We start from the raw sequence: 18434 nt of genomic DNA, 5'->3' as shown, positions 1-18434 counted from the left end.
TGTTCCCAAACCACCTTGAAATTTCACATACAACATTTCCATAGCATGCAACAAATATAAAACCGCCCTTGGACCAGTGACAATGAAATTTCACAATGTGTGCAAGAACATAACAAAAAACTCATTAAAACACAACGCACAATGTTTATGATGATCTTAGAATAACATCAATGATGGACAATGAACAAAATAACGCAGTAGCAAAGTACACGAGCAGTCATTTAAATGACATTCAGCTACATATGGTCTACCCTGCCATCATCCTCGGTGATACCATCCCCAGCATTCCTGCAACCGTGTCCAGAAATAGAGTTAGAGATCGAAGTCCAGAATAAAAAGCAAACATAATGATACTAAAGAGATCAGCTTAAGAAATCAAACTCAAGCTCAACCTCAAGCTAAGCTCATCCAATATTTGAGAAACTTGATTATATGAACGAGCCGAATTCAAACTCCAGAGAGCTCGAACTTAAAAAATCATATCTAAATTAATATGCACACTACAATAAAAAAGAAAAGATTATGAGCGAATATAAAAGACTGATTACATTATTAATAAGTTTCATCAATGAAATATATGAATTTGCACAAACACCAAACATAAACAAAGAAATAAAATTAATAAATTAAAATATAGTATTAGAAATGTTATATTATTAAAAATACATATTAATTTATATATCCTTGTGTTTAGAAGCCTATTCAAGCCAATCTTGAGTCTACTCATGCTCGGCTCGATTACTAAAACTTAGGAATTGGCTTGAGTTCGTTCATTTGGCAAATGAGCCGAACTCAAATGAGCTTTAAATGAGCCAAACTCAAGTTGTTCATGAACTACTCAATTTGTTCGGAAAATGAGGTCGTTCATTTGGCAAATGAGCCAAACTCAATATATATATATACAAACACACACACAAAAGAAACAAATGTTACCAAAAAACACTAATACCCTACGGAATATATATATATATATATACAAACACACACAAAAGAAACCAATATTACCAAAAAACACTAATACCCTACTGAATTAGGTTTTGGAATGCACATTCCAAAACATTTTATACTTTCATTCAAAAATGGTAAATTTAGTGAACCGAAGTAATCCCAATTTTTTTTTTTTCTCCCAATACATTTCCTCGAGAGAAAAAATCAAATATAATGAACTAAAATTTAAGATGAGTAAAATTTTAAAAGCACAAGACGTAAAAAAACAAGTCATAATGCTCACATAAATGTTTTGATACATGATTAATTTTTTTTGGGGGGGGGGAGACTACATTATTTATTAGATAACTAATAGTTACAAGAAAATTATTCTAAAAATACCTTAAATTTTTATAATGTAATCTATACAAGTCAACCTTTATCATACAATATTTTAAAACATATAGTGCACCATGTTCTCGTCCCATGTACCAGAACGATCCACATTCCAAGTGACATAGCAACAAACAAAGATGAACAAAAAGCACAAAATGTTCTTAATTGAAGCCAATATTAGTGACAAATCTCAATGAATGTCAATCAAGATTGCTCATTCAAGTCATTTGTGAAGAGAGGGGGAGCAAATGTGGTTATTTTTTTAAATAGCGGACAGCATTTGCTACCATCAAGAAAGATTGGACCTACAAAGGGAAACAAGCACAAAAAGAGATCACTACCATTAAGTCCATCAGGAAAAAAAAAAAAAAAAAAAAAAAAAAAAGAAAAGTCATCTCCTCTTCTCTCCTGACCGTCTATTTGAACCACCTACTGAAAAAATAGACCATTTCCTAGGTTGGGTGAGTCTCACAATTCTCAATTTTGAAATATTACCTATTCCCTTAACTTCCTACCACTGCTCCTATTTAAGTCCCAACTCCAGTGAAAAGCAAATAGGAGAAACAGGCATGAAGGCTACCCAATAACCCTACTGTTAGCACCTTGATATTTGGGAGCTAGCAGCCTGACACTTGGTGGCACCTTGCACCTATGTCAGGCCTGAACCACAACCACAGCATGAGATAGGCATGCCAAGACAACAAGATGGGCAATCAGTTGTGTCGTTCGACGGTGGCATTCAACCCTTAGCCAAAGTACAGGCAACATGGCACATGCAAGGCATTAATATGACCTTAATGCTAGGCTGCAGCATACTTGGGGGTTTTAACATAATTAGACAGCTTGACTTGGCGAGACAGCAAGGCGTGGTGCACAACTTGGCTGGGTAGCAAGGCGGTTAGACTTGACCAAGGCCAACAGATGGCACTCCGAGCTCTGTTTGGCTAGTGGCTTGAGAAATTCGAAATTAACTAAGGTAAAACAAAGGCTTCCTAAAATATAGGGGCAGTTGTGGACGATTATGCACAGAACCAGACATGTTGGCAAAGAACAAGGAAGGCTGAAATAAAGGAGCAGTCGGTGATAGTTATTTCTGTAGGCTTCTTTCAAATCTGTGCTAAACCCTTGGCAGTTGGGGGTGTCAACTACCATGCTAGATGGCATGTGTCCCTTATGTTTTGTAGCCTGTTTGAATTTCAAATGTTTTGATTATAGCCTATATATAGGCATGGCTATGCAAACTCGAATTCATCAAGTGTTTAAAAGTTTCGCATTGGCTTTCCTTTGTAATTGTTGGTGCAATAATAAATGTTGGGTTTTCCCGTAATTGCTGTGTTGCTTGACTTGTATGCTTGACGATGACCTCACCAAGCCAATGATCGGCTGAAGCGTGAGAAGTTAAGTGCCATATTTGCTAAAGATGATAAGGCGGGATCTGACTCAGATGGCCCTACTCAAGTCAACCCCTTGCAATTGTTGAATGTAATTCATGCAAGGAGGACCCCCTTATCTGGTTTGATGTACATAAAGGTGGTGATGGATGGTATTGAAATGTTTGCAATGGTTGACACTAGTGCCACCCATAACTTTGTGTCTGAAAGGGTAGTGCAGTCCCTGAAGTTGAAGATTGTCTAGAATCCAAGCAGGATCAAGACTGTGCATTCTGCAACCCAACTGGTGCATGGGATGGCTCGGGATGTGAAGGTAACAGTGGGTGAATGGATTTGACAATTGAACCTGATGGCAATCGCATTAGATGACTTTGATGTCATTCTTGGGAACGACTTCTTTGTGGTTGCAAAAGTGGCATTGATGCCATATTTGGATGGGTTGTTGATTTTATATGAGAATCAACCTCGTTTTGTGTCGGGATCTACTCGACCAGACAAGAAAAGTGGGGCAAAGAAGAAGGATGATATGTTGTCAGCCGTGCAAGTGCTTAATGGGCTAAGGAAGGGCGAGGAGACATTCCTTGTAGCATTGATTGAAATCAAGCCTGACCTTACTATTGAAGTGCCGGATGCAGTGGCTGATGTCTTAGCAGAGTTCATTGATGTAATGCCTCTAGAGTTGCCTAAATCTCTCCCTCCTTGACGTGCCACTAATCACAATATCGAATTGATACCAGGTGCTAAGGCTCCTACTAAGGCATTCTACCGAATGTTGCCATTGGAACTTGCTAAACTAAGGAAGCAATTGACGGAGTTGTTGAAAGCCGGTTTAGACCAACCCTCCAAAGCCCCCTACGGTGCCCTAGTGCTGTTTCAAAAGAAGCAAGATGGGTCGTTGCAGATGTGCCTGGATTATCGGGCCCTGAACCAGGTGACTATCAAAAATAAGTACCCTGTCCCTTTGGTGGCTAATCTGTTTGACTGTCTTAGCAAGGCCACTTTCTTCACAAAGTTGGACCTTCACTCGAGTTACTGGCAAGTTCGGATTGCGGAAAAGGACGAGGCAAAGACCACTTAGGTAACCAAATATGGTTCTTTTGAATTTTTAGTAATGACTTTTGGCCATACCAATGCTCCTGCGACATTTTGCAATTTAATGAATGACGTCTTTAATGATTATGTTGATCGGTTTGTAGTTGTTTACTTGGATGATATTGTAATCTATAGTGAAACATTACAAGACCATTTGACCCATCTCAGAAAAGTATTCTCCCGACCACGGGAAAACCAACTCTTATGTAAAGAAAGAGAAATGTGAGTTTGCTCAAAAAGAAAATAAGTTTCTTGGGCATATTATTTGCCGAGGCCATGTCAAAATGGATGGAAAGAAGGTGCAGGCTATTACGGAATGGTCTCCACCCACCAATGTTGCGAAGTTGCCATCCTTCTTATTACTACAGAAAGTTTATTGAGGGGTATTCAAAGGAGGCTGATGCCTTCACTGATTTGCTGAAGAAAGATCACAAATGGCATTGGTCCGTTACTTGTCAAGAGGCCTTTGACAAATTGAAAGGTGCGGTGGCAAGTGAACCGGTCTTGTAACTGGCCAATTTTGAGTTGCCTTTCGAAGTGCACACGGATGCCTCAAACAAAGCGCTTGGAGGGGTATTGGTGCAGGAGGGACACCTTGTGGCCTTTGAAAGCAGAAAATTGAATGTTGCTGAGAAGAATTATTCGGCCCATGAGAAAGAAATGACGGCGATGATACATTGCCTTCTCACTTGGAGGGTTTATCTGTTAGGGACTAAATTTTTGGTTCTTACTGATAATGTGGCCAATACATTCTTCAAAACCCAGAAAAAATTCTCCAAGGCAAGCCTGTTGGCAGGAATTCCTTGAAGAACATGACTTTAAGTGGCGATACAAGTCTGGACGATACAACCTAGTCGCTGATGCCTTAAACCGAAAAGAGATGGTTGAATACATAGCTGCTATTTCCAACATTGAAACACAATTGCTGGAAATGATAAGCGATAGTGCTGCAATTGATTCAAGAGTATCAACAGTTGGTGTAGCAAGTAAAGGATGGTATTGTTCGTCAGTATTGGCTTGAAGATGGTCTTCTCCATAGTAAAGAAGATAGACTATATGTCTCTAGTGTTGGGGGACTGAGATTGGAACTTCTTAGAAAGACGCATGATCTGCAGTAGGCTGGTCATCCGAGACAGCTACGCATGATGGCACTCTTGTCTTGTTCATATGTTTGGCCAAAAATGGAAGATGATGTAGAGGCCTATGTCAAGACTTGTATGGTGTGCCAACTGTACAAGACAGAAACGACGAAGGCGGCTTGATTGTTACAACCATTGCCGGTCCCTGAGAAGCCTTGGGTTTCAGTGTCCATGGGCTTCCATCTCCGGGTTTCCTAAAATCAATGGGATGCGCTCCATCATGGTAGTTGTTGATCGTTTTTCTAAGTATGTTGTATTCATTCATGCTTTTCATGCTTGTCCCGCTGATATTGCTGCTAATTTGTTTTACAAGTATGTTGTAAAACACCTTGGCTTGCCTGAGGACATAATTAGTGATAGGGATACTCGATTTATGGGAAGATTTTGGACTGTGCTCTATAATTTGTTGGGTTCAGAATTAAAGTTCTTCACAACAAATCACCCTCAGACAGATGGCCAAACCGAGAGGATAAATGGGTTGCTTGCGGAGTATCTTCGACATTATGTGACCGCAAGTCAAAAGAATTGATCGAATTGCTGGATAGTGCACAGTTTTGTTACAATTTGTGTAGATCATCTGCAACCGGGATGAGTCCGTTCGAGTTGGCCATGGGGCAACAGCCCCTAACTCCTCACGAAGTGGCTAAAACAGGCTCTGGTGGTAGATGTCCAGCATACCGCTTTGCAAAAGCTAAACAGAAGTTGCTGGAGGAAGCACAAGATAGTTTAGCTAAAGCAAGCAAAAGAATGAAGAAGTATGCTGACAAAGGGAGAAGACCCTTAGAGTTCAAAGTGGGAGACAGTGCTACTAAAGTTTACTCCTCAAATTTGGAAGAAGATTAGTAAGGCACCGTGGCCTAATTCCAAAATACGATGGCCCCTTTGAAATCTTAAAACGTGTGGGAAATGTTGCAAACAAGCTAGTGTTGCCTGATCGGTTGAAAATCCACCCAACTTTCCATGTCAGTTTTCTGAAACCTTTTCATGAGGATCAATCAAACTTGACAAGGACACAGGCTCAAAGGGCACCTCTAATGATCAGAAAGCAATTTGACAGAGAGGTAGAACGGATTCTTGATCACAAGACCGAGGGGTAGAGCAAAAAGAATCGAAGGACCCATTGCTTGGTGAAGTGAAAGGGTTCCCAAGAATCTGACGCAAGTTGGGAAAAAAATGTAACATTATGGCAATTTGAAAAAAAGTCGAAGAGTACTTAAAGACCCTACCAATGAGGACGTTGGTTTTTTCTGGTGGGGGTGGTTTGTTAACACCTTGATATTTGGAAGCTGGCGGCCTAACACTTGGCGGCACCTTGCACCTATGTCAGGCCTGGATCGCAGCATGAGATAGGCATGCCAAGACAACAAGATGGGCAATTAGTTGTGTCGTTCAACAGCGGCATTCAACCCTTAGCCAAAGTATAGGCAGCATGGCACATGCAAGGCATTAATATGACCTTAATGCTCGGCTGCAGCATACATGGGGGTTTTAACATAATCAGACAGCTTGACTTGGCAAGACAGCAAGGCGTGGTGCACAACTTGGTTGGGTAGCAAGGCGGTTAGACTTGACCAAGGCCAACAAATGGCACTCCAAACTCTGATTGGCTAGTCGCTTGAGAAATTCGAAATTGACTAAGACAAGACAAAGGCTTCCTAAAATATAAGGGTAGTTGTGGACGGTTATGCACAGAACCAAACATGCTGGAAAGGAACAAGGAAGGCTGAAATAAAGGAGCAGTTGGTGACAGTTATTTCTGTAGGCTAGTTTCAAATCTTTGTTAACCCCTTGGCAGTTGGGTGCCATGCCAGATGGCACGTGTCCCTATGTTTTGTAGCTTGTTTGAATTTCAAATGTTCTGATTATAACCTATATATAGACATGGCCATGCAAACTCAAATTTACAAAGTGTTTGAGAGTTTGGCATTTGGCTTTCCTTCGTAATTGTTGGTACAATATTAAAAGTTAGGTTTTCCTGTAATTGTTGTGTTGCTTGACTTGTATGCTTGACGAAATTTAACTTGTGTGTGTGAGTTGCATACATTGGCTGACAAAAATGTTGGGACTTAGTGCCATCACAGGAGAATTTTATAGACTGAAAATTAGCCCTGTGACACTTGCCATGCTAGAATCCAATCCCACATGGATGAAACCTTGTTGGAGTATCTATACAGATGAGACTAGAAGAAAAAATTAAAAAATTAATGTGTGGATACCTTTTAGAGCGACAAACTAGGACAAAGATTTGACCGTATTAGGACCTTTAGAAGACAATCTTTTAGGCAAACTGGAAAATCAGAGAGAAGGCATAGAGACAAATGGCTCCAAGAATTATTTTGGGTCTAAAAAAATGAATTTTTGATTCTAAAGACAAGAAGAACCCAACAAATACACCAGTGAGATATGAAATAAATTTTCTACATTTATCATTGAAGCATATTGCTGTGTGCTTTTTCAAAGAGACCAAACAGGCCAACGTTTTCATTGTACATAAATAGTATAGGTTTTAGGTATGTGAGGTGGACAGTTGTTGAGACCTTTGAGAAGAGACGGGCACTACAATCGCTAAGGATCGCTTGAATGCGGCGAACGAGAAGACCAAGGCAACCTTAGAGATAGAAAGGGTTTAGAGTTATGTATGATTGTCGTGTATTAAGTTATGTTTATTTGACTATGTGCATGGATACCCTTTTATAAGCTCCTGGAGTATTAGAGCCCAATCACCTATGGACAGTGGCAACTTCTCCTTGACGCGACAGAGCGATGGTATCAAGCCTATCATTGTGTCCTATGATTCAGATCTCTACAAGGTTGCATCATAGGAGCTGCAGAGATAGGTATGATACCTCGGGAGGTGTATTGTGGCGTGCAACAAACATGAGTGTTTGTTAGGTCAACATCCTCTCTCTAACATTGGCTAAGGAGCTATCTTCCTAGGAAGACAACCAAAAAAACTTGATGAACCCGTAATCCTAGCTGTCGATCCACAATCCTCTAATGAAAGTCACCCCCACTCCCCTCCCAAAAATAAAAACAGGTTCTCTCACTTCATAAGCACCGCAAAAGACAAAGTGGAGTAGGACGCATTCTAATAACTTCCCCTCAGACTTCTTTTGCCTCAAGAGAAACACCCTCGGGTTATCATCCACTCCATACCAAAAACAGAAAACACCTTACTCCATCAAGAATTTGCCCCTCAAATTATTTGTCATCAGAAAAGCTTCACAAGTTGCTACACAAGCCAAGAAAACCACCTTGGGGGGCCTTCAAACACCAAATCCCCTTCCAATGAAAGTCAACATCTCCCTTCCAACCAACTTCCTATAGAAGGAGACATTGAAAACAAGCTACTTGTAGCTCCTGTCCAAATTAAAACATCTTTTGTCTCTACTTTTTTTTTTTTTTGTGGATAAATATGTTCTATCCCCTACTTGGACCAACAAATCCTAAAGCATCCCAAGGAAAATCCCAATAGACCTAGGTAACCAATTCATCGAGTGGGAGCAAGAATATCCCTTGTGAAATTACATTGAAAGCAGGAACACCTTTAGAGCGTGCATATACATATATTTAAATAAACAATACAAATGTTTATTTAAATTTAATTTCAATATTTTTATTGATTTGACTAACGAAATGGCCTTTGATAGAGCCGCGTGGAGAAGAAGAATTCATGTAACCGACCCCATTTGATGAGACTTAAAGGCTTGGTTTGGTTTGGTTTGGTATTTGTGTGTTTGGGAAGGAAAAATTGAATACACACATTAATGTGTACTAATTGGGCGTTGATTTTATTTTTATTTTTATTGATTTGTGTTGCTTGTAAACAATACTAATAGACATTGGATAAATAACATATACTTCCACAAATTACAACAAATGTCGTGACACTCTAATGGTAAAATCTTGCTAACTATGAGCAACAGGACATGCACTCAAAACATTTCTCTTGGCATTTTTTGATTTGTCTTCATACTCATGTCATCATATGCCTGCCATATGATGGCTAATCATTTTCATACTTGTGCTATCATGTCATATGCCTACCACATGACAGCTAATCATTGATCAAAGTGTAATTCATCTTAAATTCGCAAATTTGACCAACTGAAAGTTCATATTTGACCCAATTTCATCCACAATACGTGGATTCACGCATCAGAGCACACTAACTTGCACAAATTAGGTTACTATGTGATAGACTCTACCTCCCAATCTCAAAATGCCCTCCGGAATCCAAAGAAGATGAAGTCCAATACCCCCGCCAACAAGCCCTACAGATTAGACGACATCTTAAAAAGATCTAGAAAAATCTCTCAAAGGCCTCTATCCACACTAAGAGTCATACAAAAATTGAACTCTACACCCATCACCCATCCTAAGCATATTTAAGAGGAAAGCAATCATCTCTGACCCCCATAATCCTTTTACAAGCACCCCCATAATGCCTTCCTTAATATCAACTATTGAACAAGCAAATCACCACAACGCTTTTCGAAGGTTAAGCAAACCTCCTTCCAATCAATAAGGTGATGCTTAAACTCCTCTCCAAGGTCACCGCATAGAAAATCCTTCATCAATTTCTCTAGCCTCTTTGCCACCAATTTGGGTATAACAAAGATGAAAAGAAAATATATTGGCAATCTAGACGAAGAACGTATAGTTCATAAGAGGCCACTACAATGCAGGTTCAAACAGTGAGTGAATTGGCCAAGGATAGGAAGATAGCTACATATATAAATGTGAAAGTTCCAGTTCAAAAAAGAAAGTATCGTTGTCTTGCCGATTTCTCCACTCCAAACCACAAATCTAGAGCGATGATGTTGGACAGTCCCATTTCCCAAATTTACCCTTGCTAACAACCAAATGGAAACTAAAAGAAAATTTTGTTGCAAGGTTTGCAAAACAAACCTCCAAGAACTGGTAAGATTCCGAGCTTTTCTATCCAACTGAAGGTTTTCCAAAGCAGTTGACGCACGAGCTACATCCTCTGGTAGTTCATCGCTGTCATATCTCCAATTGTATTCGTCTCTCCTGTAGCTAGACATGGAGGATCCACCTCTCCTATCTGAATGCACAAAAACATCAGGTAAAGTATTTGGGAGCCAGATTAATTTGGATACAAAAATGCTGAAAAGTTTGACAACTTACCAGATGCTTGAGAAACAGGAACAGGCCTAAAATAAGCAAAGTTAAGCATATTAATTAAGAATTGAAAAGAAAATGAAAGAAACAGAAAAAGAAAATAACAATTAAGTTGATCAAGCACCTTCCAAGTGGAGGTAAGCCACCAGCAACAGATGATGACGAAGGTCTTCTCATGTTCCGTGCTTCTAAATTGGTCAAAGACTCAGATTCTGGAGTATATCTCCTTCCAGTACCCCTTGCTTGGGACAAATTCTGTAAAATAAAAACTACTTATAAATAAGAATATTGATTCAGACCTGTGATTAAAAAGTTGACTATGATAACATAACACAAAAGATCATGGTACCAAATATGCATTCATAAATATCTTAATGGATCCAGCTTGCTAGAGTAAAAACATGATATTATATTCCTTGACCATTAGAAGTTAGAACCAAGCAAACAACTATTTATGCCACTCACTCAAACAAAGCATCATTTACAAGTATGAAAAGTTGGAAGCATGAGTTTTTTTCCTTCTTCTTCCACAAGCATTCAACAAAAACTAGGATCAGATGTACTGCCAAATTATATGTCACAAATAAAAATAACCATTCATCCTCTGATTTATTTATGTATGTGTAAATATTAAAAATCTACCAGAAACAAACATATAAAAAAACCATCATCCAAAGTTAGTCTGCACCAGTGCAAGGTGCTGGTAACGGGTTAAAGACCAACGATTCATTACCTTCTGACTCCACCCACAATATGTTACTGTTACATAACTTTCCAGCATTTTTAACACCTGTAGGTTATATCTCCTGCTGAATGAGTGTCCCACAAAATATTTTTCTTCCCATTCACCAGTCACCTCCTCCAACTCTTTCTTGAGCTGTCATGCAGCATAGAAGCACTACACAATAGTACAATCACTACTCCTACACCACTATTCCTTACTACACTAGGTATTTATGTATTCATTCCATAGATAATTATTCTAAATATTCCAATCATATAAAATTCCAAGTTCACTATTTTCTGATGAATGAAAAGGCAAAGTTTTTTTGGTAAGTAAAAAAGGCAAAGATATTTTCAACCATAATCTGAAGAAATCATGCAGCGCTGTAGCATTTTCTTAAACAATGAAATGAAGGATGGGTAAATGTTAAATAAAAGTTTGGAGAGAGGCTCTAGAAGGTCTAAAATAAGTAGGAGAACAGTGAATGTGTGGAATGTAACTTCAATAAATGTAAAAATACAAATTGGGCAGTAATGAAGCTCAAAAGCTAAGATATACCCAAGAGAAAATAATATCACCAGATGAGCCTCGCCAAATTAGAAGATGAATGGGCCAACACTGTACAACTTATGGCTTTAATAGAGAAAAGTTAATATCCAGAACGCGAGTAAATACCAAACCTCATACTTCAAGAATCCTTCAAGAACATCCAAAAGCAAAGGAGCGCTATCTCCATTCCTATTAAGATCATATCCATTCTTGCTACTAAATTCTTTTAACTCAGCTTTCCAAAAATCCTTTTGCTGCAATTACAGTTAAAAAGAATACAAATTCATTACTAGAAAAAGATAAAGGTGACCAAAACACTTCAAAAAGGATTATTCTGTAAAGAAATTAGAATAGTATTGGCAAATACATGATTACCAAATTACATTCTGGCAAATAAACTTTTAGTGTGTGGCTCAGTTGTGCCCAGTCCAAGTATTCACTTATCAGCGCAGTCAGAAGCCTTCCTGCATTTAGCACGTAAAATTGCAAAGCAAGAGAGGTAAGACAGAATATAGATATGGATAAGTATAAAATATAAAATGTTTAAACTCTTTCAAAAACACAAAACACATGCCAATAGGTAGATAATTGTGGAATGAGATTTCCAATAATCAGATATATCAGTTATACCCAGTTAGATAGGCTTTAAAGAGAATGGTATGTGGCTGTGTGTTGATAGGGTATTGCAGCAGCCGAAAGTCCTTTCTGTTAAGGTAGGTAAGGTAGGGAGGCAAGCTCATTAAATCCTCTGGTTCTAAGCCCAAAGGACGGGAAATTTCAAATATGGAATTAACAATAGTCCCCTAGTTAATCTTCCTGTATATTAAGAAATTTTAACTGATTCCTATCCAAAACAGGTTAAAGTGGGGTCAAAACTTATATTACATGGACTCTAGTACAAGTGCGGGTGTGTATGTAGAGGTTAGACTCATCAAATCTCAAATTTAAGAGTACGCGGACTAGGCAAAAAGGAGTCATATTTTCATATTTTTAATCTATTATGTAAGATAAAATGGTACTATATGTAACATATAACGTCAAAAAAGTGTTCTATAGCAATTACACAACAAATGACACATATAAGATAGTGTTAAATACAAATAAATGAGAAATGTCTAATGAAAAATATCAGACACACATCCCACACCTTTGTCTAAGTGTCGGGTGTCCGACACAAATCTTTGAAAAGTCCATGTAACATACGTTAAAACTTTGCACCCTAAACCAGTGAAAAGATTTCTTTCTTTTTTTAGGTAGTAAATGAAACATCCATTTTAACCCTTAAATGTAAATACAAGGAGAAGAATTTTGAGTTGAGGATCGGTGGACCTCCCATTCCAAGGCATCGGAATAGATGTGTTAAGTTGAGTTTGGACGAATTAATTTTGGGAGAAAATTTGTCATCGAGTTGAGAACTTGATCCCAATACACCACCCAATATTAGCTTTTGAATATTTATCTAATGCCCACCCCTAAAGAATGATTTATTGCTGTATGTACTACTGACTAACCACTAAGTAATGTACAATAATCCAAAAAGAAACAGTATAAACATCATATCACCTATAAGGTGTTCTTATGACTCTAGATTCTAATTAATACTACAACTGGTAAAACCTGACATCGAACTAACAAACTTACCAACAATAGATGGCTTTTAATACAACATAATGCCCACCACAGTCAGACCACAAAATCCTAAGGACTGTCTTCTGTTTGTTTTCTAATTGGACATATGGCCTGCAATGAACAGGCACTGGTTTTTGTTTTTGCTTCCTCATTTTTTGGGGATGGGATGGCTCAGTTTTGAAGATTCAGTTCGGGCAGACCCCAAAAACAAAGACTAGATTGAGGTTAGCATTTCCTAACCCAATCATATACATGTCAAATATGTGTTCAGCTCCAGGACTTAACTCAACCGGCAAAAATTCAGCATATTACACTATATAAAGAAGAGATCAATGCTCCAATGGTCATACAAAAGACAACTTTCAGGAGCATAAGATAAATAAATTGTGAAAGTATTAACCCTATAAAATATAAACATCCAACAGCTTCAAAGTCATGATAAAAAATAATTAAAAAAATAGCAAATAAATAAAAGGAGAAATAATAGATTTGAAGAGGAACCTGAAGGTGAAGCATGAAGTTGTTTTGCACGGTCATTGCAACTACCCAATAGTGCAGGAGGCAAACCTTCTTCCTTTTCTATTGTCTTATCTTCTTCTTCAATTGCCTCAAAAACACTTGCTCTAAGTTCAGCCTAGAAATAATACATGTCAACCAAATATTAATGGAAATTTTTGCCCCAGCAGGTTTGTGAGAAGCATGTGAACAGAATTATCATTTGATATCAAACAGATAGCTTTTAAATTCTAACATCAAGCAATTACATGAATGAACAAATTAAGGATGCTTTGTTTAAAGTTTGCGCACGCTGGCATTCCACTGAAACACACACAAAAGTCAATATATCTAGAATGCAAGTATGCAACCTTCTCTCTACATTCCTTCACAATGTTAACATCATTCCGAGCATCATAAAAAAATATACCATGATTTTCAATTAATATAGAAGCACTTGTTCTACACTCCCTCTCCACAAAAATGTGGCATCTAAAACTCAATGCAAGTACACAAAAAACCATCAATTTATGCTCTTAATAGCCAAAAAACAAAATTGGCCCCTAACAGTTTGTCATTTTTCATTTTCTTGACAGCAGTCAACATAATTCACTACTCATCACATTATAATGTATGAGAAACAACTCTCACAAAGCCCTTCTTTTTCTTTACACCATTTCAAAAAAAAAAAACACAAAAATTCCTGGCATCTAAAGTGTGCTTTAACTGTAATTGTTGCCCTTCAACTAAAACAAAATCAAACCTTATAAAAGAGTAAAAAACTACAAGAAAATACATACAGAACCCCAAATGACAGAAACACCAAATCAAATCCATAATTTTTTTTTTTGAAATTATATCCTCATACACATAAATCAACACCGAGATTCATCAATCCCTAGAGCCTCATTGTACCAAAAGAGTGGAATGTAAAAGAAGAGAGAGAGAAATGAAGGGAGGACGTACTCGGATCTTGGCGAGGACGCCCTTCTTTTCTAGGGTTCGAGTGACGAGGGTCTTCAGGTCCATCATCTCCCGAGTGTAGTCGTCCATGTTGTTGTTGTTGCTGCTGCTGCTCTTGCTTTGTTTCGCAGCTGACCAAAAAAAAAAAACTCTTTTTCTTTCTCTCAAGTCTGAGAAATCAAGATGGCGTTCGATACCTTCGTTTTGGTTGGTGTGTGTGAGAATACGCGATGGAGAGATAGAGAGGGAGAGCGCCAAGGAGCGTAACCAGAAATGATGATGTGATTCCTGTACCAGCTGAGGGTAACAATCAAACCGATTTTACAATTCTACCCATTAATTCGAATTTTATTTAAAAGAATGGCAAATTACATATATCTCTCGAGGTTTGGCTAAATTACAGATACCCCCTGAGGTTTGAGAAATTACGAATTTCCCCTAAATGCTATATTTGCATAAGAAATTAGGGGGTAATTTGTTATGAAATATAAACCTCATGGGGCAAATTGTTATAAAAATACAAACCTCAGGGGGTGGAATGTAATTTCCGAAACCTCAAGGGTATCTGTAATTTAACTAAACCTCGAGGGAGGTATATGTAATTTGTCCTTAAAAAAATTATATTTAGGCCAAGTTTGACTAACAAAAAAAGTGTACTTATTTCATCTTTTTATCTTTTTTGGGTCACATCAATCAACATATTCTCTCTATTTTTTTTACACATAATACAAAAAAAGTCAAAAAATACACTTATTTAGTCTTCCCAAACTTGACCTTAGTTTGTTTAGTGCTGATTTGGTATCATTTAAAAAGTATAAAAAATTAAAAAATTATTAAAAAAATAGAAAAATTTATACTATTCATAATAATTTTTTTTTTTAAAATGGGACTGGATACTTAGGCCTCGTTTGGGAACAGACTAATTTAATAATTTTTTTACTATTTGGCTAAAATATGAGCTAAAAAAAACTAGTATGTTTGGGATGATTTTTTGGCTAATTACGAAAAGATGTGCAAAAAGTAAAGAGAAAATAGAATCTTTGACTTTTTAGTATGAGTTGTTGACTTTTTGGCTAATTTAGTAACTTTTTGACTAAAACATAGCGTTCCCAAACGAGGCCTTAGCCTCCATTTGGGAAGTGAGTTGACTTTTTAATTTTTTTAATTATTTTAACCTGGGTTAAAAAGTTTGGTTTGAAAAGAACTTTTTAGCTTTTTAACTTTTTTTGTGAGATAAGAGTGTAATGATTATGAGTTGGATGTGATGTTTTGTTTGTTATGACTAAAATAATCTATTTTATTTTTTGTGATTATTTTAACCCCAAAATCACTTGCCAAACACCACATCAGTGGGCTAAAAGACATTTTTATCCTGCAATGACAACTCACGGCTGTTTAAGAAACGAAGAAAAAAAATAAAATAAGAAAAAGTCAAATAATGCAAGTGCAGCTCAGTGCACTGTGAGAGAGGAGAAGTCACAAGTAACAATGCTCAATGCACTGTCAGAAGGTGGGGACGTGTGCCCAAGGCACCGTCAGAAAAGTAAGAATGTAATTTTAGTATCAACAATGATACATTCTACTAATTTGGGAGCACTAATAGATCACTAATGTGGTGAAAATTCAAAAAAAAAAAAAAAAAAACTTAGGTCAAAACATCACATCAATCAGTAGGACTCACTTTCTAGAGCTCCTTTAGTGCTCTCAATTTAGAACTCTCAAACATTTTTCTTTTAGTATTTTATATAATATTTTAATATATATTTTTTCATAAAAAATTAAAAAAATTATCCTAAAAAATTATTTTTTTCTCAATTTTTTTAGTTAAAAAGTCAAAAAGTACACTTATATAGTTCATTCCAAACAACCCCTTATTACTTTCCGGTATTCATTTTTTAGTAAATTAAATTTTTTTATTTTTTGTATTTTTTTATTTTCACTGAATTTTTTAATATTTTAAGTAATTTTTTTAGTTTTAGATACACCTAATATAAATACATTTAAAAAATATAATATTTGTGAATTTTTTTTAAAAAAAATTTACTGAAATACCAAAAATATAAAAATTCAGTACATTTTCATATTCTTATATATTGTTAAATTTTTGAATATTTTTTTACAAATATTTTACTATTTAGATACATCTAGTAAAGTGCATCTAAAAAAATATAAAAAAAATCACTTAAAATTTTAAAAATATTCATTAAAAACAAAAAAAACTCAATTTAAAAAAAATTGAATTCAGAAAATTGAAACCAAATATAGTGATTGGTACACCACAACGAAAACTTTGGTTTCGTTTTGAAAATTAATTTTGAAAGATAATTTTTAAAAGAATTTATAAAATTCAAAAACTTATTTTTGTTATATATTTTAAAAATAATTTTGAGATAATTTGTATTTTTTTTTTGTAGTTGAATATATGGATGTGAGAAACAATTGATTGATTGATGTGTAAAATGTAAAAGAATGAGAGTGGAGAAAAAAAAATTATTGATTGATGTGTAAAAAAAATAAGAGAGAGAGAGAATAATTTTGAATTTTTTTTAAAAAGATTGTAAACTAAACATGTTTCTGAAGTTTTCAATCTAAAAGGCCAAGTTTGGGAAGACTAAATAAGTGTACTTTTTGACTTTTTTTATATTATGTGTAGAAAAAACAGAGAGGAGATGTTGATTGATGTGACCCAAAAAAGATGAAAAGATGAAATAAGTGCACTTTTTTAGGTTAGCCAAACTTAGCCTTAATTTGAAAAGCCAATCAAACACTGCCTAGTAGATACCATTTATTTTGTTCGTATATAAATTTTTAAACAAAAATCAAATATTCACATATAAATTTATGAATAAAAATAAATTATTCAAATACATATTATGTTTAATTATTTATGTTCGAATTATTACTTTTTGTTCATAAGTTTATGCCCAAGTATTTTATTTTTGTTCGAAAATTTATATCCGAATGAGATAAATAGTGTGTACTTAAATTTTTTGTGGTGTGTAAATAAAATTACTATTTGATTTTTTTTTTCTTTGATAAACTACTTTAACTTTCCTTCAGTTTTATGGAATTACTAAAGTTGTGTTTGATAGAGTTTTCTAAATATGATTTGAGAATATGAGTTGTATTTTGAGTTTGTGAGTTTTAGAATTATAATTTGAGTGTAAAAAATTTGTTTGGTGAATTAGTTTTGAAAAGAGTTTTTGAATTGATGATGTGACATAATTTTTATACAAAAACTTACAACTTATAACCAAACACACAATCCAAAATTCTATTCAAAACTCATAAAAAATAAAAAAAATAAAAATTGAAAATATTTTTTATTTAACATATAAAAATAACAAGTGCAAAAAAAAATAATAATAATAATTTCAAGAACACTGTTCCGGTCAACTGGCAGAACGTTCGGAGGACATCCGGGTACACGAATTTTCAAACGCGGGTGTGAAAATGTATTTTGAAAATCGTAAACAAACGTCACACTCAAACTAAAATGTAGAATCATGATTCAAAAACTATACCAAACACAGCCTAAAACTTTCCTTGAGATTTTTGAAATGACATTGATTTTTCTTTTCAAGAATGCTGAATAACAGAAGTTTACTATGAATGTAATTTTGCCTGTCTGTGAGATCAATGTTTCAAGTCATGAGATCAGCGATTCAAAAAAGAATAGCAAAGCTACATACAATATAGAGTGATCATGAGAATGAGTGAATAGTGATCAATCATGAAAAGGTTGCAACGATGATGGTAGGGAGGAAGTGACCGCTCTGCCACTCGATACTACACATTCAACTTCTTTAACATCAATCATGTTTTGCAAATTACAACAATTCTCTATGGAAACTATAACTCAATCTCTTACTCAATCTCTTACTATCATGGCCCAAATTCGTTCCTAAAAGTTTGGATCATAATCGGTCAGTGATTACTTGATTACCTTCGGCCTCAAACTAATATACATAGGTGGTGTTTGGG

The 18434-nt window shown here is 35.8% G+C and overlaps 1 protein-coding gene across 2 annotated transcripts; it reads right to left on the bottom strand.

Moving 5' to 3' along the window:
* Nucleotides 1-2: 2 nt before the first annotated feature.
* On the bottom strand, nt 3-14828 carry LOC114312386 (protein TONNEAU 1a). 2 transcript variants are annotated; one of them, XR_003646814.2, is made up of 9 exons: nt 14454-14828; nt 13494-13626; nt 11739-11827; nt 11495-11617; nt 10215-10345; nt 10097-10122; nt 9857-10013; nt 393-500; nt 3-288 (listed from the first exon to the last, which is right to left on the bottom strand). XR_003646814.2 is itself a non-coding variant. In XM_028258617.2 (8 exons), exons 1-8 carry the CDS (start codon nt 14538-14540, stop codon nt 237-239), a joined length of 798 nt encoding a protein of 265 aa, XP_028114418.1. In that variant the 5' UTR covers nt 14541-14828; the 3' UTR covers nt 3-236. The 2 variants fall into 2 exon arrangements, 1 of the variants encoding a protein (XP_028114418.1); XM_028258617.2 differs by lacking the exon at nt 393-500.
* Between the last annotated feature and the right edge of the window lie 3606 nt (nt 14829-18434).

The sequence above is a fragment of the Camellia sinensis genome, chromosome 8 (genome assembly GCF_055761805.1).
Source record: "Camellia sinensis isolate YWXY chromosome 8, ASM5576180v1, whole genome shotgun sequence".
In the NCBI taxonomy this organism is placed as follows: Eukaryota; Viridiplantae; Streptophyta; class Magnoliopsida; order Ericales; family Theaceae; genus Camellia; species Camellia sinensis.
The sequence above is the reverse complement of the archived record's forward strand: the minus strand, read 5'-3'. Positions and strand labels throughout refer to the sequence as shown.

Excerpts from the sequence above, each read along its gene's own strand:
- LOC114312386 (XM_028258617.2), bottom strand. The coding sequence starts at position 14,540 with ATGGACGACTACACTCGGGAGATGATGGACCTGAAGACCCTCGTCACT. Across the intron at positions 11,828-13,493 it reads ACTTCATGCTTCACCTTCAG|GAAGGCTTCTGACTGCGCTG; the intron begins GTTCCTCTTCAA and ends TGCTAAATGCAG. Across the intron at positions 289-9,856 it reads AATCTTACCAGTTCTTGGAG|GAATGCTGGGGATGGTATCA; the intron begins GTTTGTTTTGCA and ends ACACGGTTGCAG.